Source organism: Lactuca virosa, chromosome 8 (genome assembly GCF_052849685.1).
Source record: "Lactuca virosa cultivar CGN04683 chromosome 8, Lactuca_virosa_CGN04683_v6, whole genome shotgun sequence".
Lineage (NCBI taxonomy): Eukaryota > Viridiplantae > Streptophyta > Magnoliopsida > Asterales > Asteraceae > Lactuca > Lactuca virosa.
This window is the reverse complement of record NC_136433.1, coordinates 36,621,950-36,648,278: the sequence shown is the minus strand read 5'-3', so window position 1 is coordinate 36,648,278 and position 26,329 is coordinate 36,621,950. Positions and strand designations below refer to the sequence as shown.

The 26,329-nt window shown below is 34.4% G+C and overlaps 1 protein-coding gene and 1 pseudogene across 3 annotated transcripts; both read left to right on the top strand.

The window, feature by feature from the left end:
* Positions 1-5,291: 5,291 nt before the first annotated feature.
* Positions 5,292-6,440, top strand: LOC145130239 (uncharacterized; annotated as a pseudogene). The gene is made up of 2 exons (XR_013717755.1): positions 5,292-5,596; positions 5,722-6,440. The product of XR_013717755.1 is annotated as an uncharacterized LOC145130239 (transcript).
* Positions 6,441-21,401: 14,961 nt separating this feature from the next.
* Positions 21,402-23,824, top strand: LOC145132101 (uncharacterized). Of its 2 annotated transcripts, XM_079066753.1 has the most exons (3): positions 21,402-21,580; positions 21,676-21,735; positions 22,267-23,824. In XM_079066753.1, exon 3 carries the CDS (start codon positions 22,279-22,281, stop codon positions 23,626-23,628), a length of 1,350 nt encoding a protein of 449 aa, XP_078922879.1. In that variant the 5' UTR covers positions 21,402-21,580; positions 21,676-21,735; positions 22,267-22,278; the 3' UTR covers positions 23,629-23,824. The 2 variants fall into 2 exon arrangements, with proteins under 2 accessions (XP_078922879.1, XP_078922878.1); XM_079066752.1 differs by having other exon boundaries at positions 21,402-21,735.
* Positions 23,825-26,329: the final 2,505 nt, after the last annotated feature.

The window sequence follows — 26,329 nt, the reverse complement described above, 5'->3', positions numbered from 1 at the left end:
CTATAGATATATATTATAAATAGATAAATAATAAATGTTTATTCGGTTCTTATTTTATAAACCAAAACCAATCCGAAATCCAAAATAATAATTCGGTTTTGTTAAAAACCAATCCAAAAATCCAAATATCTGAACCAAATAGTCCAATCCAAATTGTCCAATTGGATAATTCGGTTTTATCCGAATATTGAACAGCCCTAGTATTTTGTATCTTTTGTATTTCTTATAATTTAAAATTTAGTTATGATGGCATGATGCAAAAAAATTAATATTTTTTCATTAATGAAGATAATAGATGGAAATAATAAATTAACTTTAATATTTAATCATTATATTATACAATCAATATTTTATTGATTTATTCTTAAACAATAATATTAATATAATTTAAATAAAAAAGTAACATGTGTATAAAATATAGTAAACTACAGTGGAGTGTGTGTAACTAACACCCCATGTAAAATACCATATGTAGTGATTTACAATGAGGAAGAAAGTATCGTTATTTATACACCAATCTTTTTATACCACTTATATGTTGTCAAACACATGAAAACTAACCATTTTATAAACCTCCTCCTGCTTTAACTGATGGTTTCGATTATAAAAGCGCCCTCATGCTTTAATGGCTGGTTTCGATTATGAAAGGGACCTGAGACCAAAAATATCGAGTATCATAAGTATAAAACCATGCACTAAAAGTTAATTATGTTAAAAATAAATTTAGATCCAGGCAAATACGTTTTGACAAAGGCAAGGTGTATAATCCATTACATAAAAAGTGTAAGGCGGCCTTATTTAAATGACAAATACAACCCGTTTGTAACTACATTCTGTGAAGAAGAACCCATTTTCAAAGTGTAATAAATCCTAAATTTTGGTTTTGCAAAAAATTAGTAAGATATCAATAGAAAAAGAGCTGAGTTTTCAACTCTACAACCATTGAGGGCCAGTTTAAACATATTTTAGGCCCGGTGCTAAGAAGAAAAAAATCTCCAAAATCTATTATTTTAGTCTTTAAATTTTGTTACTGCATATGCCCTTATGTTTGATTAAAAAATCATCATTTCTCATTGAAAATTATTCTAGCTAGTATTTAAATTTTTTTTAAAACTTTTATTATGACGTAACTACAATTAAATTAGGTTTTTTTGTTCCATCTTTTATTGTAGATTGTTTCATACATCAATAACAATCCTAGGTGGAAACTTTGAAACATTCTTAAAAGAGTTTTTTAAACTGAGAGGGTGTTTGGATAGAAAAAAAAAGGGTGCTTATTGCTTATTCTCACCACAATAAACTAAGTTTAAGTGTTTGGATAAAATCCTTAAAAATCAGCTTATTGTGTTAGGAATAAGTTAAATAAGCTGATTTTAATAAGCATCTCCCCCTTATTGCTTATTCACATCACAAATAAGCTAATAAGCAATAAGCTAATAAGCAATAAGCTAATAAGCTAATAACAATCCTAGGTGGAAACTTTGAAACATTCTTAAAAGAGTTTTTTAAACTGAGAGGGTGTTTGGATAGAAAAAAAAAGGGTGCTTATTGCTTATTCCCACCACAATAAACTAAATTTAAGTGTTTGGATAAAATCCTTAAAAATCAGCTTATTGTGTTAGGAATAAGTTAAATAAGCTGATTTGAATAAGCATCTCCCCCTTATTGCTTATTCACATCACAAATAAGCTAATAAGCAATAAGCTAATAAGCTAATCCAAACACCCTGAATAAATCAGAAGATAAGTGTTAGGACATTACTATGTTATAAATATCGAGAATAAATCATAAGTGGATACGAACACAACTACACTTCGATGTATTAAACTACATGGGGGAAGGGGGAGGGTTTGGTTTTGTTAGTGGTTGCAAATGTATAGGTGAATAAATAATGATACCAAGGATGCTTGTTTATCAAACTAGAATAAAAAAAAACTTTCTCCAAATACAAGCATCCATTTCCCTAAAATAAATGTCATAATTTCTATTGGTTATTCCAAACAATGTATATTACAACTTTCACAAGGTTGTAATCGATTCAGAACAAGATCAAACTTTTAAGCTTTGAGAATCAAGTTACTACCTAATAGATTCACTTATTCAAAACCGATTCAAGCTGAAAGAGACGACTATATCTCCTAATCGATTCAGAACCAAGATCAAACCTTTGAGACTTTATCTCCTAATCTAAAACTTCCGGCATTTGATCAGAACCAAGAATGAGAAATAAATGAATCAGAAACAAACAAAAAAAAACATAAATAAAAGTAAGAATTAAAATCGAAAGCTTTCATCAAACCCATTCCTAATAGATTCAGTAGCTCCTTGCTTGAGTTTTTGTTTTGTGCTAATGTCGCCGTTCAAAAAAAAAAAAAAATAAAATAAAATAAATAGATTCAGTAATCAGATCCAAATACTTTGCAAGAGAATCAAGATTCAGAAGCAGAGAAGGGGAGAGTATTAGGAGAACTATAATGATATTGTCAAACCAAGAGAGAGATTTGAGCCTTATAATGTCGATTCACGAGGTCACCAGGAATAATGTGGTAATTGATTCACGAGATGTCGATTCGGTTCCCTCCTTATGTGAATTGTCGATTCATGTGTGTTCCAGGCCACTATGTTTACTTTCTCGGACTGATATCATCATATTGGGCTAGCTTGTGCCTCTTAGACACATGTACATAAATTATTTTATATATATATATATATATATATATATATATATATATATATATATATATATATATATATATATACCAGCCCATAAATTATGGGCCCCATAGAGACATAGACTCTGAACGGTCGTCTGGATTGTCTACCGTCAGGACCCGGCCGGCCTGCAAGCAGAGTATTATATAGAGCTAGTTCTAATACGAATTAGGAAAATGGAGTGTGATTCTCGGTATGAAACCGAGTAATAGCCAATAATTACTTTTTAGATAATTATTTCTGAAACATACCATCCTCCTCCCGTGTAAAACATGTTACTTTTTTATGTAACGGTATACAACTTGCCCTTGTCAAACCATGTTTGCCTTCATCTTAATTTCTGTTTAATATAATTTAGTTTTAGTACATGGTTTCATAATTATGACACTGGATATTTATAAAATATGGATTCAATTCAATAATATGAATCAACATGAAAAAGATACAAAACAAAATAATGATTATTTAATTATTTATAGTTTTTAAATTATTAAAATTAATTAAAATAATCATTTGGTTAAATATAATATTTTAAAAGTTTATGAAGGGAATAAATTAAATTCTCAATTTAGGTTTATATGAAATATTTAGTCAATTGATAAAAAAAAATGATTTAAAATGATTGTAAAATATTTAAAATGTTAATATATATATATATATATATATATATATATATATATATATATAATATAATATTTTGATATTTAAGAATGATATATACGAGTCCAATGTTTAGTGAAACAAATGGAGTGTAGTAGGATAATAGGAGTGAACTTAAAAGTTAAATTTTTAATATTTATAGATTGTAATTTTTTTAGAAAAAAATAAGTAGTAATTAAGAAGTAAAAAAGAGATGAAAGAAGAGAAAGTATTGTTGAGATGGTTTCTCACTAGATTTTGTACCCATCATGTGGAGAAAAGAGCAAAGGGTGTTGTGTTCCCCACCCCGCATTGCCACGTCAACCCAACCATCTCATAGGGAGGGTGTGCCTATTGGTCTAATGACCTAAAAATAATTGTCACAAAATTTTATAACTAAAATAACCGAATAAAAATATATGAACATGTCGTGATATTTGGTGATCACCTTCATTAAAGATCATTTTTTTAGTTTTAATCATCATGATACCACTACAAGAAACGGGACCTATAGGGACGATAAATGTCGTCTCTGTAGGTTCAAAAGTCGTCCCTATAGGTGTCGAGGACGATATGTCGCCCCTATAGCTCTCGTCACCATAGGCCCGTCGCAATAGATTTTTTTGTCATCGCTAAAAATATTGTCGCAGTAGGTAGCCTTTAGAGACGACATGTCGTCTTATTCTGGTTCGTCGCTATAAGTTGTTGGTCTCTATAGATAAAGCTATAGAGACGAAATGTCGTCTCTATAGGTTCATCTATAAAGACAACATGTCGCCTCTTAAGATGCAGCTATAAAGACAACATGTCGTCTCAATAGGTAGATATATACAGTCAACACATAGTCGTGGTAGATGCACGTGTAGAGATGACATGTCATCTCTATAGATGCACCTATAGAAACGACATGTCGTCTTTATAGGTATGCCTATACTGTTATTTTTTTTCTCTATAGTTTTTCAGTTTTCACATCACAAAAATGTTAAAGCACTAAATTTATCAAATAGCTAAAACAATAAATTTAATTGCAAAAACATTAAAATACGATTTAATCTCAAAACATTAAAGTCTTATATAAGTTTACCGAAACATATCACCCAATCTGAAAAAATTTAAAAGTTTCATAAAATGAGACATACTATCTAATTTAATCGGATCCACTAGAAGTTTGTCAATCATTACTTTGACCATCATCACTGAATTGAACCAGCAGTGAAGGTTGGGAGTTCTTGATCCAGCTGAAAAAAAAATAAATAGTTTTAGTTTCTCCTATATTTCCATGTCAAGAATACTGAGTTACAACTTGTAGTTCATGATGGAACAAAAATTGCAAATTCATGGTTATTTAGTAACAAGATGCACACGACATTCATAATAAACCAAGAAAACACCGACCCAAAAAGACAAATAAAGAAAACACAAATAATTATGATCCAAATCATTTCACCATAAAAAAATTAAATGCAAGGTGTCAAGATATATACCACAGGGTTGTCTCCATTTCCAACACAACGCTCAGCTAGAATGTAAATGTAATTTCTCGAGTTTAATTGACTTTTGTCGTCTCTATAGATTTCGTCCCTATAGATGTTTATTCTTGTAGTGTACCGTTGTGATCACTAAAGAGTGCTTTTAATCACTAATAGATTTTTTTATTAAGATAGGATCGGTTACAAAAGTATAAACGCATGTAAAGTACCATATGTGAAATGATGAAGAAGGTACCCTTATACACCCTCAAATGTTCTTTTTTTTTCATACCACTTATATATGGCGTCAAACACATGAAAACCAACCATTTTATAAACCTCTCCTGCTTTAACCGATGGTTGTTCGATTATAAAACGGCCCTCAGACCAAAAAACAAATGCACCAGCAATCACACAAACATAGCAACTTAACAAATCTTACTCGTTGTCGATCCATAGTTAATTTCTACCATGAAAATGATGAGTTCATTGCAGCTTTGGTTTCCTTTGTTGCTGATCATCTCTTTGACCTTTGAATCTCCGGTGGCTGGGCAGCAACATGCAATGGATATGCCGGCTCATTCATCAAGCTGGGAACCAACTCCGAAACCTTTGATACCAGGTTTACCTCCATTTCAACTCCCCACTGCTGGACTACCGAAAAGAGTGAGATGCCTTCTTCCTTTTTTCCCGCTATGCTTCAGTCTATGGCACTCGTCCAGTCGACTGCTCAAACCACTGTTTCATGGATTGTGTTTCCTGCAAGCCAGTTTGTAGTAAGTTGTTTTTTTTTTACAGATGTTCATTTCACAAAGAGATTAATAAATAAGTTAAGTTTCAATCCAATATATTATACATATATTAACTTCATCAGTTTATTATTTTGTACATATTAATTAAGGTTGCAACATGCCGGGAGCTGTGTGTCAAGACCCACGATTTGTAGGAGGAGATGGTGTCACATTCTACTTCCATGGTCGTAAAGATCAAGACTTCTGTCTTGTATCCGACACCAACCTTCACATCAATGGTCACTTTATCGGAAAACGAAACCCTAAACTCACTCGTGACTTCACATGGGTGCAATCCATTGGAATATTGTTTGACGATCACGAACTCCTTGTCGGAGCCAAGAGAACGTCAACATGGGATGATAACGAAGAACATCTTTTTATGTTTTTCGACAATACTCCTCTATCCATTGAAGGGAAAAACTGGATTTATCGTAATTCATCTCTACAGATCTCTAGAACAACCCCGACTAATGGTATTGCAATTGAAGTAGAGAACAGTTTCAGGATTACAGCCACCGTGGTGCCGATCAGTGCGGAAGAATCAAGAGTTCATGGTTATAATATTACAGATGACGATTGCTTCGCTCATTTGGATTTAGGGTTTAGGTTTTTTAATCTAAGTGATGAAGTGGATGGGGTTTTAGGGCAGACATACAGGAGAAATTATGAGAGTAAGATTAAGGTTAGTGCGAATATGCCAGTAATGGGTGACAAACCCAAGTACTTGACGTCGGATATATTTGCTACTGATTGCCCTGTTTCCCGATTCGTTAGTCGGAATGCGATTCCAGTGTTGGATTCTGGAGTATGTAACAATCACAAATAAATAAAAATAAGAAATGCGTTTCTAAATGCATCTCTCTCTTTTAAACCATTGTCTTCGCTTTGAAAGATAACATTATATCTATGACTGATAATCAACTATCACGAGGTGTATATATACAATTAGAACATAAAACCATAATAAAACCATATAGTATAATGATAGATTTTGTATTGAAATATTAGATCAGGATCGATCATAACTAATCATATAAATTTATAGTATCCTAAATCTTAATCTATTCTATTATATAAAGTATATTGTCTGATTATTGAGAATTTTTAAAGGCACAACTCCTAAAATATTAAGTACCATCACAAAATCTACTATAATAAATGAAAATCTTTTTGCCAAATGTCAAATTCTTATTGATTTGACCACGTGTCATTTTGTGGTTATTTTCTATTAAATTTTTCCACATGACATTTTGTGGTTTTTTTTATTTTATTAAATCTCTAAATATTATTAAAAGAAAACATTTAATTCTAAATTGAAGAAATCAGGGTCATTGATTGCATTTCAATCCTATATTTTCCACATTTTGATTGTTTGCTGACATCATCTTTGTCAACCCATTTATTTTTGTCCACAAATTTTATAAAACATATATTATGTTTTAAATTAGGAAGTCTATTAATGACAATTAAATCTCTCCAAAAATAAAATGAATTAAATTAGTAATTCTATTAATGACAATTAAATCGCACCAAAAATAAAATTATTAAATTAGGAATTTTATTAATGACAATTAAATCTCAGCAAAAATAAAATGAAAAAATGTCCCGCCCCATCCTCATTTCCAGTACCCTTACCCTCTCTCCCTTTTTTCTTTACATAATTTATTTAACCTAAGTTTTATAGTGGGAAAGAAAATGGGGGAAAGAAGAAATAAAATATATGTGGGCTTCGATTTGTGTAGATCAGTCTTGTGTTCGATCATCATGAAAGAAGGAGGAATGATATAGAGATAAATTTCTTTGGATTCTACTTTAATTTAATCATAGTTTAGATCGATTTTGGGTACGTTTTAGATTATGTTTCTTTTATTATGTTTCAACCAAGGTTCTAAATAACATAAGGCGTGACTTGGCGGCAATGTCAAGCCTCAAGCTTTTCCGAGCCTTGGCGAGCTACGAAGTTTGTAAGACGCGACTTAAGGCGTCAATTTTCTATATAATTAATATTTTTATATGTATTTTCAACTATTATTCATTTTTATACACATATATGAGTTAAGACGGCGTTTTGGTAAAGCTTGGCGGCAGGTGCAAGCCTTGGAGCCATGGCGCGACATGACGGAGCCATGCCGAGCTTTTTAGAACCTTGGACTTTCAACTATGAAGTTCCAATCTATAAAACCTTTCGATTTAAGTTTAAATCCATAATGGTTACATTTTCTGAATCTGCTTCGATTTTTGTTCTTATGATCTGTATTGTTGATTTTGATTTTTTAAGTTATAGATATCTGAAGAGCAAAAGGATGGACACAACAACACCGCTACCTCTCATCCATTGTTTCGATTTGGAAGATATGTCCACTAGGTAGTGAATTTGTATATGTCGATTTTCTTTTTTATTTTTACATTTTTGTATATGCATTTAGTCAATGATTTTTTTGTGGCTTACCAAGTCATGAATGGAAGATATACTCGAGTCAATATCTATAATGTTTTACCCATTCGATCCCTTCCTGGATTTGGAGATGGAATTTAAACCGTTATACAAGTGAGTGATTCACATTTCTACAACTCAGCAAAACCCAGTGGTGATATGTGTTATGATTTATTGTAAAAAACATCTTTTAAAGATACAAATTGGGCTCTCAGAAATAAGTTATTCACCTATCCTTTTTTAATATTACAAAAAAACATTTTTTAGACTCAATACCAAAGAAAATATAAAGTTTTAGTCTACCATGTAAATAGATTACATCGATAAATCTTATTGGAAAATGTTTGGGATTGATTAATTTTGGTTAATTAGCAGGTTTTTTTGGTTAACTTGCGTTGTCTGGGCATATCGAGAAGCATAGTAAGAACCTTTCACAACCTTATTCTTTAGTTTAACTGGTTTGAATCTTCCTATTGAGTTTACTTTCTCAAGGATAAATAAGTATACCATATACTCTTGAAAATAGGGTTGAGAACATTGTGAGTATCAAGGTTTTTGATGGGTTTTGAGCATTCTAACACTTCCTAAGTGTACATGCAACCCTAATAACCTTGGATCTATGTTTGTCTAATAATCATGCAAAGTTGAATTCCAAGGTCATATGCCTATCTAGCATACATGGGGAACATTTTTAACTTGAATGAAAGATAGAATAACTTACCTTGTTGTTGATTATGATCCTTGAAACCTTGTGAGCCTAGCACCCCAAGTATGATGCCTCAAATGCTTCACACAACACCAAATGCAAAGGAGTAAACTTTGAGAGAATCTTACACTTGCAAAATCGGCTCTAGCCCTCTTGTTTCTTAGTGTCACCGATTTTGGTGGAGAACATGTTGCTTATATAGTGTGTCACATCTAGGGTTACACCATGTAAACCCTAATGTGGCATGACTCTTCATTTCCATGACCCATGGGTTTGTAACTCCCATGGAGCCTCCATGGAGCATTCAATGGGTTTAACCCAACTTGATTATCCATGGAGCCTTTTAGCCCACTATACAAGTTATGGATGATTTACATGATCAACCCATATATTTAATTAGTTATCTTTTTATCACTTAATTAATTCTAAATTAATTCTTGATCAATACTAATTAAATAATACTATTAATATATTAGAACTTATAATATATTAATAAACCACAAGTGTTATTTCTCTCATTTAGTCTATCCAAATGCATGATGCCATGCAACCCAAATAGACCATGCCGGGTCGGGTCAAGTACATACCAGAAATAGTTATGGACTTAGACACCTTATCCAACAGTCTCCCACTTGGATAAGTCTAATAACTATAACTGCAAGTATGACTTCAGGAACCGATCAGCAATCGTAGCTCTTTTCAAGGTTTCTCGGAACTGAGAAGATGATGATACGCCATTTAAGATAAGTGATCATATAATCCTCTGTTCTAGATATCAACCGGACAAATACATGGAACAATGTCTTACTTATTGTCCAACAGTTTGTTTCCCGATTTCCGATTTGTTTGACAAAGAACTTAATTGAACACATCAACTTAGTTCTGACCGGGCCCGATACATAGGTCAAAACAAAATCATCGAGGGGCCCAGATATCAGCTTCTAATCCAAGAAGGAAGAGATAAACTTCGACTCATATGTTTGTTCTACCACTCATTGAATTATACACAAAAGCACGTTTTATAACATCGAGTTACCAATGCGTTAACGTACAATCAATGCATAACCAACTCATAAGTAACAAATCATATCTCTAGGTTTGAAGACTTATATGATATTACCGTCTCACGATCACTCGAGATAAATTCCATGAAGTGATTCCAGTGAGCGTGGGTTGAGTCCAATGCTCAGAACTTATGAGCACTCATGAGTGTTGTAGCCATGTCCAACAACTTAGACCTCTGCAACCAATCATAACAGTCTTGATTCATACCTACTTCCGACATATGACCGACTGTGGAGGTTCGAATAATATGATATACCAAACATAATTATTCTGGAAGTCAAAACATGCAAAAGAAATATAGTAAACGATCGACAAGAGATAGCAACACTTTACTCATAAATAAAACACCTTTTATTCATCATCTAATGTCAATTACACTTTACAAATTTCAAGGTTATCTAACTACTAAATCTAATATCATCCTTCAGCCCTATGCTCCGAGCATGCTGGAGATGCTTAACCCGAGTCAGTCCCTTCGTGAGGGGATCTGCTGGATTGTCATCTGATGATACCCTCTTTGCCACGAGGAGTCCTTCTTCTATTCGATGTCTGATGAAATGGTATTTTCTGTCGATGTGTTTGGATCTCCCGTGATCCCTTGGTTCCTTGGCTAAGGCAACTGCACTTTCACTATCACAGAAAATTTCCATTGGCTCTTTAATAGCTGGTACAACTCCAAGGTCTCCAATGAAGTTCTTCAGCCATATCGCCTCCTTTGCTGCCTCGCTAGCTGCTATATACTCTGATTCGCAAGTTGAATCAGCCACTGTCTCTTGCTTGGAACTCTTCCAAGAAATTGCTCCTCCGTTTAACGTAAAGACCCAGCCTGGCTGAGAGCGGAAATTATCCCTATCAGTCTGAAAGCTAGCATCACTATACCCTACAACTCTCAAGTCTTCACTCCCACCGAGGGTAAGGACCCAGTCCTTAGTCCTCCGTAGGTACTTGAGGATATTCTTTACCGCAGTCCAGTGTGCCTTGCCAGGGTTCCCCTGATACCTGCTAACCATGCTCAAAGCAAAGGCTACATCAGGTCGAGTACACGTCATAGCATACATGATCGATCCTACAACCGAAGCATAAGGTATTTGACTCATTTCTGCTATCTCAGCCTCAGTACTAGGGCTTTGTGTCTTACTCAATCTGGCATTACTCTGGATGGGTAACTCTCCTTTCTTGGAGTCCTGCATGCCGAATCTCTTCAACACCTTATCCAAGTAAGTACTCTGACTAAGTCCAATTAGTCTTTTACTCCGGTCTCTCAAGATCCTTATCCCTAGAATATAGGCAGCTTCTCCTAGGTCCTTCATAGAGAAACACTTCCCAAGCCAGGACTTAACTTCCTGCAGAGTTGGGATGTCATTTCCTATGAGTAGTATGTCATCCACATACAATACCAAAAAGCTAACTATACTCCCACTAGCCTTGACATATACACAAGATTCATCTTCACTCCTAGAAAAGCCAAATTCCTTGACTTTCTCATCAAAGCAAAGATTCCATCTGCGAGGTGCTTGCTTTAACCCATAAATGGATTTCTCAAGCTTACACACTCTATTAGGGTACTCTGTGTTGACAAAACCCTCTGGCTGACTCATGTAAACATCCTCAGCCAACTTTCCATTAAGGAAATCGGTTTTGACATCCATTTGCCATATTTCATAGTCATGAAATGCGGTTATGGCTAACAGAACCCTAGTAGACTTAATCTTGGCCACTGGAGAAAAGGTCTCATCATAATCAACTCCCGGAGTTTGTGAGAAACCCTTTGCAACCAGTCGTGCCTTATAAGTGTGTACATTACCATCCATGTCGGTCTTCTTCTTGAAGATCCATTTGCACCCTACAGTCTTACGACCTGGTACATTCTCAACCAAGTTCCAAACTTGATTGTCATACATGGACTGTATCTCGCTGTCCATTGCCTCTTTCCACTTGGCTGACTCAAGGCCTGCCATGGCTTCCGCGTAACTGTTAGGTTCATCCAGACCTATCAGTGTCTCATCACTGATAAGTGTATCACCTTCCGCAGTAATATGGAATCCATAGTAATGCTCAGGTGCATTCCTAACCCTTGTGGAACGCCTCAGAGGTACAGACTTGTCAATTGGCTCAACAGAAGTTTCCTCCTCAAGTTGAGTGCTAGGGTTTGAAGTTCCTTCACCACTTGACTCTTGAATTTCTTCAAGGTCAACTTGCCTCCCACTGTCTCCTTGGCTTATGAACTCTCTCTCTCGAAAGAAAGCCCTCCTAGCTACAAAGACCACATTCTCACTAGGTCTGTAGAAGAGGTAACCAAAGGATTTATATGGGTAGCCGATGAAAATACACCTCTCACTTCGAGGTTCGAGCTTATCATGAGTCTCGCGTCTCACGAAAGCCTCGCAACCCCAAATCTTAATGTGGTCTAGTTTGGGTACTTTACCAATCCACATCTCATGAGGAGTTTTGGCAACTTTCTTTGTGGGAACTAGATTAAGGATATGGGCGGCAGTCTCTAAGGCATACCCCCAAAATGAGATTGGTAGCGAAGCTCGACTCATCATGGAACGAACCATATCCAACAAGGTTTGATTACGCCTCTCAGCTACACCATTCAACTGCGGTGTCCTGGGAGGTGTCAATTGTGAGACAATCCCACATTCCCTAAGATAGTCAAGGAACTCTGAACTAAGATACCCACCACCTCGATCGGATCGAAGCATCTTAATGTTCCTGCCCAATTGATTCTCGACTTCCTGTTTAAACTCTTTAAACCTCTCAAAAGTCTCTGACTTATGCTTGATTAAGTAGACATATCCATATCTACTGTAATCATCAGTAAAAGTCAAATAATAACGATTAGCATCCCTTGTGGCATGTTTGAAGGGTCCACACACATCCGTGTGTATAAGATCCAACAAACCTTCACCCCTCTCACAAGAACCTGTGAAGGGTGACTTTGTCATTTTTCCAAGTAAGCATGATTCGCAACTATCATCTGACTTTAGGTCAAATGACTCCAAGACTCCATCCTTTTGGAGTTGGCCTATGCGTTTCTTGCTTATATGTCCAAGACGACAATGCCATAATGATGCTTTATCCAAGTTATTATTATTAACAGAATCAATACACAATACATTATTTCCTGAGTTATCAACCACAGATACAGTTTCATACACACCATCACAAGGTAATGCTTTAAAATAAAGAACATTATTAAAGAAAGCATTAATCGAACCAACTTCATTATCAAATGAAAAGGTGAAACCTTGTTTATACAATGTATGAAAGGAAATAATATTTCTTGCCATTTCTGGCGAATAACAACATTTATTCAAATCTAAACTAAACCCACTACTTAGCGATAAAGTATAAACTCCAATCTTGGTGACAGGTAAAGCTTTCCTATTCCCCATGATTAAGTTTATTCTTCCATGCTCCACATTCTCACTTCTTCTTAGTCCCTGCAAATCAGAACAAATATGAATACCACAACCGGTATCAAGGACCCAAGAGTTAGAATGGGGTGAGTTATTAGATAAGATAGTGTAAATACCTGCATGGTTGGGTTTAACTTTCCCATCCTTCACATCTTGCTGGTACTTTGGGCAGTTCCGCTTCCAATGTGACTTTTCATGGCAATAGAAGCATTCAGCCTCTTTAGGGTCAGAAGAAGGAGTGACAAAACCTTTCTTGGTTCCACTTGAAGAAGAGCCATCAAGGGTCCTAGCCTTGGTACCCTTCGAAGAGCTCTTCCTCTTCTTCCCTCTACCTTTCACGATTTCCAAAACCGGGGCGGAGTTTGGAGTAGGAGTGTTAACAACCGACTTACCCTTAAGACCTGTTTCTGCGGTCTTGAGGAGTCCCTGAAGTTTGCTGAGTGTGACCTCTTCCTTATTCATGTGATATGTCATGCGGAATTGATCATAGCACGATGGTAAGGAGTGCAAAATGATATCTATTGCAAGCTCCTCAGGGAAGTTCACATTAAGCTTCAGCAACCGATCCACATACCTTTGCATTTTCTACATGTGGCTCGTGACGGATTCCCCGTCCTTCATCATGGTTGTTATGATAGAGCATATGATTTCATACCTCTCTTGTCGTGCACTTTGATGGTATCTTTCCATCAGATCTTGGTGCATTTCAAAAGGGTAGAAGTCCTCATAGGACTTTTGGAGTTCCGCTGTCATGGTGGCCAACATGATGCATGCCACTTTTGTAGCATCCCTTTCATGTGCCCGGAAGTCAGCGATCTCCTAGGGAGTTGCAGTGGTCTCATCAATCTCCTTAAGCTCCTTGTCAAGGACATATTCTTTGTCCTCGTAGCGGGTAATCATCCTGATGTTTCTGATCCATTCATTGAAGTTGGATCCATAAAAAGTGACTTTCCCACACAAGTTCATAAGGGTAAAGGAGCCATTAGGATTAGAGCCAGAAGCAGCATTGTTTGAAGACATCTGAAAGAAGAGAACAAGATTAGTTTAGATATTAAGAGAGTCCTTAATAAAACACCCAAATGTAATATTAAGGCTAGGATCCAATCACAATATATTATACCTTAGAAGAGGTATGCCATAATCCAAGCTATAACATATTTGAAAGGTAGGTGAATGACGATTCACCAATTTCCACCATGAAAAACGAAATATAAATATTAGGTTTTTAATTGGTTCTTAGAAATTCCTAGATTCTTTTGAGATTCAATGAACTTTTCAAAGGCATGTTTCAATCTCGAGTGTGCCCTCCAAGTTTTGTGACTGGGATACCGAGGATCACAAAACGAGGTGTGAAGTAACCATGCAAATCACTTGGTACCCTCAAGGTTTATCACTCAATCGATGTGCCGGTAAACCACACACGTTCCACTGATGCTATGGTAAACCTTAAGTCACCATTTACCTACCTTGTTAAGTCCAAGTTAGTGTGTCGGTTAACCACACACGCTCCACCAACGACTTAAACAAAGTGTAAAGTGTAATTTCATGGATTAGCACCTTATTCACATTTTCCTAAAGTAACTAAGATTGGGAATTTAATAAAAACATTTAGTTACTTTATAATATTCATCATACTTTTAATGAGAATTTATAAGTCCTTGTCTTACCTGTTCGGCTAACGACCCTCCACCGATCAAGGAAGCGGTGGGTGAGAGTGGACACCCATTAAGTTGCCATTTTATAGGCAACAACCTTATACCCCCCTTATAGACCGGCTTCGTGAATGAGGCGTACTAGCGGTAAGACGACTTGTTGTTATACATATATATATATATATATATATATATATATATATATATATATATATATATATATATTAGTAACTTATAATATTATAAAGTATAAGGGTTGAATTTTAACTTTTAAAATTCTAAGGGTTGGAACTAAAGTTTTAATCAAGACTTTACATGTTCCAAAACTTGAGGGCAAGTTTTGTAAACTTCCAAAACTTTTCATTTCTTATAACTTATGAATTAATTGAGTAATAAAAATGAAGACTCTTCATTTTTATAACTCTTGTGTTCTTTTAATGGCTTTAATAAAAGTGAGACTTTTGGTTTTCCATAACTTGAGGACAAGTTATGGACTCATTAAAACACATTATGATCATGAATTAAACTACCATGAAGGTTACAAACAATTCCTATGATCATCTAATCTTCATAAGTTCAAGAACATGAATATGAACACTTTCAAGAATAAAAAATTACACTTAAAAAAACTTGTAATTTAACGATTTTTTTTTCAAGCTGTTTGCACACAAAAAAAAAACAACAAACAAACCTAGGCTCTGATACCACTGATGGGTTTTGAGCATTCTAACACTTCCTAAGTGTACATGCAACCCTAATAACCTTGGATCTATGTTTGTCTAATAATCATGCAAAGTTGAATTCCAAGGTTATATTCCTATCTAGCATACATGGGAAACATTTTTAACTTGAATGAAAGATAGAATAACTTACCTTGTTGTTGATTATGATCCTTGAAACCTTGTGAGCCTAGCACCCCAAGTGTGATGCCTCAAATGCTTCACACAACACCAAATGCAAAGGAGTAAACTTTGAGAGAATCTTACACTTGCAAAATCGGCTCTAGCCCTCTTGTTTCTTAGTGTCACCGATTTTGGTGGAGAACATGTTGCTTATATAGTGTGTCACATCTAGGGTTACACCATGTAAACCCTAATGTGGCATGACTCTTCATTTCCATGACTCATGAGTTTGTAACTCCCATGGAGCCTCCATGGAGCATTCAATGGGTTTAACCCAACTTGATTATCCATGGAGCCTTTTAGCCCACTATACAAGTTATGGATGATTTACATGATCAACCCATATATTTAATTAGTTATCTTTTGATCACTTAATTAATTCTAAATTAATTCTTGATCAATACTAATTAAATAATACTATTAATATATTATAACTTATAATATATTAATAAACCACAAGTGTTATTTCTCTCATTTAGTCTATCCAAATGCACGATGCCATGCAACCCAAATGGACCATGTCGGGTCGGGTCAAGTACATACCAGAAATAGTTATGGACTTAGACACCTTATCCAACAGTTTTCTCAACAATAAGAGAAGATATTAGTATAAAAGTTGCAATATAAATCATTTTTAATTACAAAATAATAACTAAACAAAGATATGTGAAGGATTATCTTTATAATTTAAATTGCAATATGTAACATAAAAAATCATATGAAATTTTCATTATGTTCATGTTTCTGGAATGGAATTACTTATTCTATTATCTTGCTTTTACGATTACCGATCCATTCCATTTCTTTGTTGTTCCATTCTTTGCAGCCTCACATATCTCAAAAAAGTAATTCGGAAATCCATCATACAATAGAAAATGTTTTATAAACTCCTATAAGGGAAGAAGAAAGATAAGACTAAATGAGTGTATGGTGTTAATCTAATTATGATGTTCTTTCATCTCTATTAGCATGTTTCTAGCTTGTTTGTAGTATTGTCTATAAAATATTGTTGTTATATTTGAAAGTTCATTTTACCCTTTTCATCTTTTTGTGTGTATATTTTAATCTTTCAGGTTTTTTAGAGTATTTGAAGGACCGTTTCTGCTTGGGAGTGGGGTGAAGTCAAGGGCCCTAAAACTAGAGGGTAGTTGTATTTAGAGCCACTTAAATATTGAAGATTTTTGTTGGCATTAATTTCAATAATCATATGTACCTTAGAAGAGATATCATAAGTATAGTTTATTTTTTATAACGTTTTTTGTATTTTTATTAAATGTTGTACAGGTGATGTCTACAGGGTGTTGGTATTTTTTTGTTGGCAAGTTATTACGCTATCTAACACCCCAATAATCTATAATATTTGTATAAGATGGTGACAATTATTATTTTTTATTGCAACTTCTCTTCATATTGATTATCCAATGTGGTCTGAGTTCTGGAATGTTGCCACTGAGAGGATTCCACATTGTGGGGCGTTGGAATTCATTACAGAATGAGGCATGATTTATATGCCTTATTAGGTATTGATGGAAATGTTTAATTCTTGCTCATGTAGATCGATAAGTATTTTACAATATGCTCTTTTAACCTTATATTAAGACATTTTTTGAAAAAAAAAATTGCTTTTAGTATTGAACTTTGAAAGAAAAAAAAAGTTCATATATAGCATCGTACTCTTAAAAAAAATGACTTTTTTGGATTATTTTTAGTTGATATGGAAAGTTACATTTTTTGTATATTGAAGATCATTTAAAGGATTGTTTTATGGAAAAAAATATTCATTAATAACATTAAATTTTGCAAAAAAATTCATTAAAAGCATTGTAGTTTCAAAAATATTCATTGATAGGATTGTTACTTTATTTTTTTTATAACGCCAATTTTTTTATACCTTTATATGTACATTTTTATATGTTCCCCGCGTTTTACGTGGATCATAATCTAGTTACATATAATATTTAAATGTAATAATTGCAATAAATGTTATAATAAATGTATATCAATTTCATTAATTGACTTTCCTTCTATTTTCAAATTTTCTAAATTAAAACTTCATCAGTTTCCTTTGTTTATTTATCTAAATTATTAGTTTAAATTTAAAAGAGAAAAAAACACTTTAATTTTAATAATTCAATATTTTTCTAATTTTTCTTATAAATTCAAACTTCTCAAATGTTTAGAATTTCATATTTAATTTTTCTTTTGAATGAACCCATGTCTTACATGGTTTTACACCTAGTACATTAGCATAGAAGAATGTAAGGAGAAAACAGGACTAATTTAAGTAGTCACTCATTTCCTCGCACACCAATCTTGACTCCAATCTCCCAATATCTCTTGCTCTCTATATATCTGGATAATATTGCTATTATTGATAGATTTTTCAAAGTACATGGTTACAATATATAAAAGTATGATGCTATAATAAAAATAAACAAATAAAAGTAAGTTGTTATTTCTTGCATTTCTCTCGTTAATAAATGATTTAAAAGTAAAATGTTATAATAGAAAAGATAAAAAGTATAATAGCTATAATTAGGAGAAAAAATGAAAAATACATTGTCATTTCTTGCATTTAGCATTATACATCCTTCTCTAGTATAAACATCCATTACTTACTCCACCAATCTGATTATGAAAATTCATTCATAATTTCGTTAACAAAATCAAACTCTAAGAAAATTCAAAAAAGATTTATTTGAGAATCCATCAAACACAAATAGAAGTTGACATTCAATGGAAAAAGGAAAGGAACCGCATCCTACTCCTAATAAAAGAATCCTTGTTAGCCACGTGTTCATTTAATAAACTTCATTCCCCATCAACTAAAATTACCACTTTACCCTTTTATTCTTTAACCTTAGCAATACCCTTCTTCTCCCTAAATCTCGCTTCCTCACAATACGATATTCAAATTTTCAAATATGAAAATGGCACTGTCCCTAAATCTGGGTACAATCGGCAACCTCACAATACGATATTCAAACTTTCAAATATGAAAATGACACTATCCCCAAATCTGGGTACAATCGGCAACAAACTCTTTTTTCTTCCTTGGTCCATGATATCACATCCTCTTCTTACATCTACCCTCTCTTCGATGCTTAGCTCGCATGAAAATGTTCCACAACTATATTGAACTCGAGATTAAGAGAAATGACATGAAAAGTAAAATGATTCGATTCTGCATTTTTTTTAAAAAGATATTCATGGATGATTTTTCCTGATTTATGTTCCATTATGCCATGTTTATTACTTTATTTGACATTTCACCAACTAATCTACATTTGTTTTGATTTTTGTTCTATGTTCTTGTAAATCAGTTTGGTCAATAGATATGCTAAGCCTCGATTGGTTCTACCCGATTTCAGGTTTATTGAAACGTTTTCTTTCAATTAGACTTAGGGTTTTATTTGATGAATCATGAGTTTTAATCTGTAGGGTTTACTATTGTCAAGATAGCATCATCCCTCTTTGTTTGTAAATTATAGTTATATTTCATAATGCATGTCAACTGTTTGATGATTTGCCCAAATGAAAAACTTTGATATGTATGGTATCACAAAATGTTATATTTGTCTCCTTTAGTGTTTCTTTTTAACCTAGAATACCATGGTAGTTTAGTCTTGCAATTATATTTCGGTTTTGATCTTGGTAAAAAGGTTACGGAAAAGAGAGCCCCTTATGCTACAGATCAAAACCGAAATATAATTGTGAGTTAATACTTCAATTTATGATGTTGTTGGTTGAACCATTATGCTACAGATCAAGCTACTCTGATGGAAACTATGATGTCAAGATGATAATTGAAGGTCCTTTTGGTACCATCAAGAGCAATCTTTCACTTAACCTTGCTGCCAATAACGACATTGGTTGGTAAAAAGTATGAATTAATAGTTTAGCATTAATGATGGTACCAAAAGGACCTTCAATTATCATCTTGTTAGTTAATACTTCAATTTATGATGTTGTTGGTTGAACCATTATGCTACAGATCAAGTTACTCTGATGGAAACTATGATGTCAAGATGATAATTGAAGGTCCTTTTGGTACCATCAAGAGCAATCTTTCACTTAACCTTGCTGCCAATAACGACATTGGTTGGTAAAAAGTATGAATTAATAGTTTAGCATTAATGAAATCCAAGTGTGTGGCTTGTGGATAGAAAAAGGAAAAAAAATAGGAACTCGATGGATGCCTCCTGATTAGTTTCACTATCAAAAAAAGTTGAAGAGGGAAGGTTATATTTGGCACTTTACAAATACTAGATTTGGAAGAATGGAATACTTACATATTTTTTTCAAAAAAGTTGAAGGGCTTTACTAAGGAAGGGCTTTTTGGTCATTTTTTGAAAAATTCAATTGGAAAGTGTTGCATTCACAATTAAAGAGTTGATGGGGTTGGTCTCTTTCTGTTTCCAATTTAATTCAAAGAGTGAAGGATATAATTGGTATTTTATAAACACTAGAGTTGGTGAGACGAAAACTGAAGTAGGATGCTAAAGCTACAATGAAACAAAAGTATAATGTTATTTCTTTAATTAGATTAATAATGGTAAAATGTTCAAAGTAATGAAAATACAATGGAGTTTTGGAATAGTCAAATGCAAGAAAGTACAACGTCGTTTCCTTAGTAAATTTTGTATTGTTCTTTTGTTTGTATAAACAAACGAGTTATAAAGAATGCACAAAATGTTTTGAGACATTAAAGTGCAGTTGAATGCAAAAAGACTGTAACACTAGAGCTAAATCTTGAGTAGTCACTATTGTATTACTTTTTGCTAAGAAACCTGACTAACTGACATATTTAATATTTAGCTCAAGAATTGTATACATGTTCCGAAAGAAATCAAATTTAAGCGCAATTTTTTATAAGCGTTAATAGGAATAAGGACACCAAACTTAGTTTCCATTGTGAAAATGAATATACGTATTTTAGAGCTGACAATGGGTCGATATGGGTTGGATTCGGGTTCAACCTATTATTAATTGGGTTGAAATTTTCAATCAAATCCAATCTATTTATTTAAATGGGTTGATATTTCTGACCCAACCAAACCTTTTAGATAAGTGGGTTGTCATTGGGTTGATCTATTTATGTAGTTTTCGACCCAATATATTAATTAAATGAGTTAAACTTCGATTAACCCATTTAAAATAAAAATAAATAAATAAATTAACTAAAGATTATACTATTTAAATCAATTCCAAATCGTAAATAAATTTTGAAAGTATGACAAAACCACAATCTCAATTCACAAATAAAAAAAAATTGTTCAAATAACTTTAAAATGTTTTATTTCAAAGGATTTTGGAGATTGACCGGTATTGTCGGTGCTAAGAAAAAAATGGTGATATTCAAAAATATGTATATATTAGTTTTAACTAATCATTATAAACTTATTATATAAGGCTTATATCTTTGTAATTTAATAAAATTATGTAAATCTTTCAATCTTTTGTTATCATTTTAAATTATCAATAATTTTTTTTTTACGCGTGTTTCAGTAAGCATAATAAGAAACCCAAAAATTATGGAATAATGATCTTGTGTGCGGAAAGAATATATACCTTTTAAAGATCAAATGACTATTATGCCCTCAATGGCTCAAACTTACCGTTTCTCTTTCTTGTTTCCTGATACGATTCACAGAAACGCCTCCATCACAGTTTCTTCTCCATCTCCCATCTTCTACTATCTACTCTCTAGCCACCGCCGCAACTCTCCGATCTCCGGCGCCACCCCTTCTCGACTTAGCCCTGCTCTACTCAGCTCTCCGATCAGGTAATGAATTTTACTCGACAACGTTTTTAGGGTTCTACAAAATAGTCGACGGATATCACTTTTGCTGAACTGGCCCAGTGGCCCTCAATCTGCAGCTGCTCCGTTGATCTCTTTCCAGAAACGGATCCTTGTTTGGCGGAGACCACTTATCTGAGGTGAGTTTCCCCCCAATCACTGTTTGTTTCTTATTTAAGTAGAAAATGAATTTTGACAATCAATCAATCAAAAGGGATAGTGAGAAGTGAAGCACTTGTAAAAGATTTTTTGTTTTTTTTTTTTTTTGTAAGTTGACCACACTTAATGAAAACATTACCGACTCGTAATTAACTGGTTTTCTGATGTTCAAATTTGCTCCTTGAGTTCATTACAACTGATCCTCGTATATAATGACATCTCCTGTTTCGTTGTGCAATTTTATTGATTTTCAACGAAGTTATTCATAATTTCAGTTTGGATCTCCAAGAATCATGTTTTCTGAATTGGTTTTCACTTTTCAAGCAAGCACCTTGGAATAACAAATCAAGAATCTTTTTTTTTTTGCCCACTATGTGTTTGTTAAAATGCCAAAAACAGATTTTCACATGTTACAACCATATTTTTAACCCTATACAAATTGTTTAACTTAACTCGATACAAAATCAAGCTTTTAAATGTGCAAAAGTTCATATCGACTCTATGTCTCCCAGACAAAGCCGGCCATGGTCAAACCAAATTGGCACAACCAGAGCTTCTTTCTCCTATCAACATGTACACTCATCTTCATATCTCTCCTCCCACTAACAACACAACAAGCAGTAGCACCTGAAGCCGCTGAAACATCCATCACCCGTTTCCAACAATACTTGAGAATAAAAACAGCTCACCCAAACCCAGACTACTCCACTGCAGTTTCCTTCCTCAATGTCTTAGCCAAATCCATCCCCAACCTCATAACCAAAACCCTATACCTAACCACACCACAAAAACCTCTCCTTCTTGTCACTTTCTTAGGCTCAAACCCTAATCTCCCATCCATCCTCTTCAACTCCCACCTTGACTCAGTCCCTGCTGAACCCTCAAAGTGGGTCCACCCACCTTTCTCTGCTATCAAATCCGATGATGGGAAAATCTTTGCTCGAGGTGCCCAAGATGACAAATGTATTGCTATCCAATACCTAGAAGCTCTCAGAAACATCATAAAAAGAGACCCTGAGTTCAAACCGATTAGAACACTTCATATATGTTATGTCCCTGATGAGGAAATCGGTGGGTTTGATGGGATGCAAAAGTTTGTGGAATCAAAAGAGTTCAAAGACCTGAATGTCGGGTTCTTTCTAGATGAAGGACAAGCTTCAACTACGAATAAATATCGTGTGTTTTATGCTGATAGATCTCCTTGGAATCTTGTTATCAAGGCTGTTGGGAAACCAGGACATGGATCAAAGATGTTTGATGACACTGCAATGGAGAATTTGATGAAGAGCATCGAGGTCGTGTCAAGATTCAGGGAGAATCAGTTTGATTTGGTGAAAACCGGGGTTTTAGCAAACTCCGAGGTTGTTTCTGCAAATCCGGTTTATTTAAAAGCGGGAACTCCTTCTAAAAATGGAAACTTTGTGATGAACATGCAACCTTCTGAGGCGGAAGTAGGTTATGATGTGAGGTTGCCACCAACTGTTGATCCGGATCTTTTGAAGAAGCGGATTGCTGAAGAATGGGCACCTAAAACAAGGAACATGAGTTATCATATTGTGGAGAAAGGACCATTGAGAGATTATATGGGGAGACCTTTGATGACTGCAACTAACGATTCGAATCCATGGTGGAATGTTTTTAAGGATGCTGTTGAAGCATGTGGTGGGGAGCTTGAAAAGCCTGAGATTTTATCTTCTACTACTGATGCTAGATATATGAGGCAACTTGGGATCCCGACTTTTGGATTTTCACCTATGAAGAACACCCAAATTTTGCTTCATGATCATAATGAGTATTTGGAGGATACGGTGTTTTTAGAGGGTATTAAGGTATATGAATCCATCATTAAGTCATTGAGTTCCTTTGAGGGGTGACACCTTAATACATATACTAGGCTGAATAATAGTGGGGCAAGGTTGTTTCCACCATGTGATCAGAATCTACCATCATCTTGATTACTTGTGTATTTATACATAGTGTCATTTCCCTGAATTTTATATCTCATTGTTGTATACTAACTATTTGATACTTTGTTTCAATAAGATAGTTAATGGTTGTGTTGTTGCTGAACGTTAAGATTAAAGCTGTTGGGATCTTATGTCAGATCCATATTATTACTTTAGCAATCTAAACGTTATCTGAAGAGATATCAAACATTTGGTCTCATAAACTAGTGTTAAAACCCAACAACAAAACATATAGCACACTAGAATATGAAAACACGATAAAATGACTAATAGTGAGAGCAACACATGCCAAGGCATAGCAAATGTACATGACAAAAAAAAAAAGTAATAACTTAGGAGACACGAGCATTTTACATGGTTCCACCATTCGGGAGATGGTGCATATCACAAGGAGAAACATATGACTTATATTATTAATCAACAATCAAAAAGGTTTACAAATCACTTTCAAGTGACCAAAATAAAGATACAAAACCCTTCATCTTCAAAAAAAAAAAAATCGCCAATGAGGAAAAACACCAAGATATATGTCAAAAAAAATAACCCAAAAATGCCTTAAATCGGCCAAACAAAAGCTCAATGCTAGATCAAGTCATAAAACCAAGTAACCTTGAAGGGCCAATTTGCTAGATCAACTAACAGAAGTCAAATGGAAAATCAACAATTCAATGTCAGTTCAAAGGCTAGATCAGCTAGTAGCAAAAGTAACATAACTTAAATTCTCCTCTTACTTTCGGTGACACTCAAATTTGTTAACAATTGTGAATAGAAAGCAGTACGTATCATCAAAAACAACAATTTCGTGATGGAAGCCTTATCAAATAAACTTAACTCCACATTTTTAGGACAAAAGAAACACGTCAAATAATCTTTTAATTTTCAAATATATCATAAGGCGAATGTATGTATTTGTTTTCTTAGTTGTTTTTTATTATTCCAAATGTTGGAATCCTAAGTCGAGTAGGATTTGGAGACCAAGTTATAACGAGACTTTAGCAAGTTGGTTTTAGAGTCCTAATACAATTCTAATTACAAGTCGGTAGATTAGAATCTATATATACATCTTGTTTAGCTGTGTAGGGTTAAGAGAGAGTGTATTCACAAATTGAGTATTGAGTTATTTTCTCATTTAATCAAAGAGATAGTTTGATTAATTGTTTGTGTTATTCATTCTTGACTTTAATTGGTATCAGAGCCAATACCAGAAGGCTTTGAAATCGAATTCTTACATGTTGACGAGCTGGTCAACATGTCAGATACAGGGGAGATGGAGAAGCTCCGGTGAGGATGAAGGAGATTGGATCAACCTCTATTCAGTGTCCTATGCTCACATCAACAAATTACACGGTGTGGTCAATGAGAATGAAGGTAGTATTAAAGATTCACAAGGCTTTGGAGATAACCGAACCAGGAACTACAAAAAATCAAGACAAAGATGATTTAGCAATAGGTTTAATTTACCAATCGATACCTCTCATAATCCAAATCGGTGAACAAGAATCTTCCAAGGGACTTTGGGAAGCAATCAAATCAAGGCATATGGGGGTTGACCGTGTGAAGGAGGCACGATTACAGACTTTAATGTCTGATTTTGATCGATTCAAGATGACTGACTCGGAGTCGATCGACTATGTCACGGGAAAACTATCTGGAATCGCATTCAAGGCAGATGCACTAGGAGAATCGATCGATGAACCAAGGATGGTGAAGAAATTCCTGAAATCGCTACCAAGGGCAAAATTCATCCATATTGTCGCCTCTTTGGAACAGGTACTGGATTTGAAATCGGTAGGGTTTGAAGACGTAGTGGGTCGATTGAAGGCCTACGAGGAAAGAATAAGGGAAGAGGATGCCGATGAGAATGATCAATCGAGGGTGCTATTTGTGAAATCGACGTCGGAAGGATGTGGCTCGTCGTCTGGTGGGGGTAACTCGTCGGGAACGAAGGGAAAATGGAAAGGATCAAATGGGTCATCCGGGTTAAATCAAGCGAATGGGTCACATGGGTCACACGGGTCGACCAAAACCAAATCAGCCCAAGGACAAAAACCCAATAACAATTCTGATTTATCTCAACCCAATTCCAACAATTGCAAAAATTGTTGTTGTTGTGACAAAAACCGGAAAAATAGGGAAAAAGACCGATCTAAGGTGATTTGTTTCGGTGTGACAAACCGGGTCACTTTGCCTCTGAATGTCCGGAATGACTCCAAAAATTACAAGAATGTGATTTTTCGGAACGTGACGACAACGACGAGACCGTATTTTAAATACGGATCGGGGTTGAAGAATTCTCTAAAAGGACTTAGAGATTCGGGGGTGATTGTTGGAATCCTAAGTCGAGTAGGACTTGGAGACCAAGTTATAACGGGACTTTAGCAAGTTGGTTTTAGAGTCCTAATACAATTCTAATTACAAGTCGGTAGATTAGAATCTATATATACATCTTGTTTAGCTGTGTAGGGTTAAGAGAGTGTATTCACAAATTGAGTTTTGAGTTATTTTCTCATTTAATCAAAGAGATAGTTTGATTAATTGTTTGTGTTATTCATTCTTGACTTGACCAAATACAGTTTTCAATGTTCTCTCTTTCCTCTTTTGTTTAAAC

Excerpts from the sequence above, each read along its gene's own strand:
- LOC145132101 (XM_079066753.1), top strand. The coding sequence starts at position 22,279 with ATGGTCAAACCAAATTGGCACAACCAGAGCTTCTTTCTCCTATCAACA.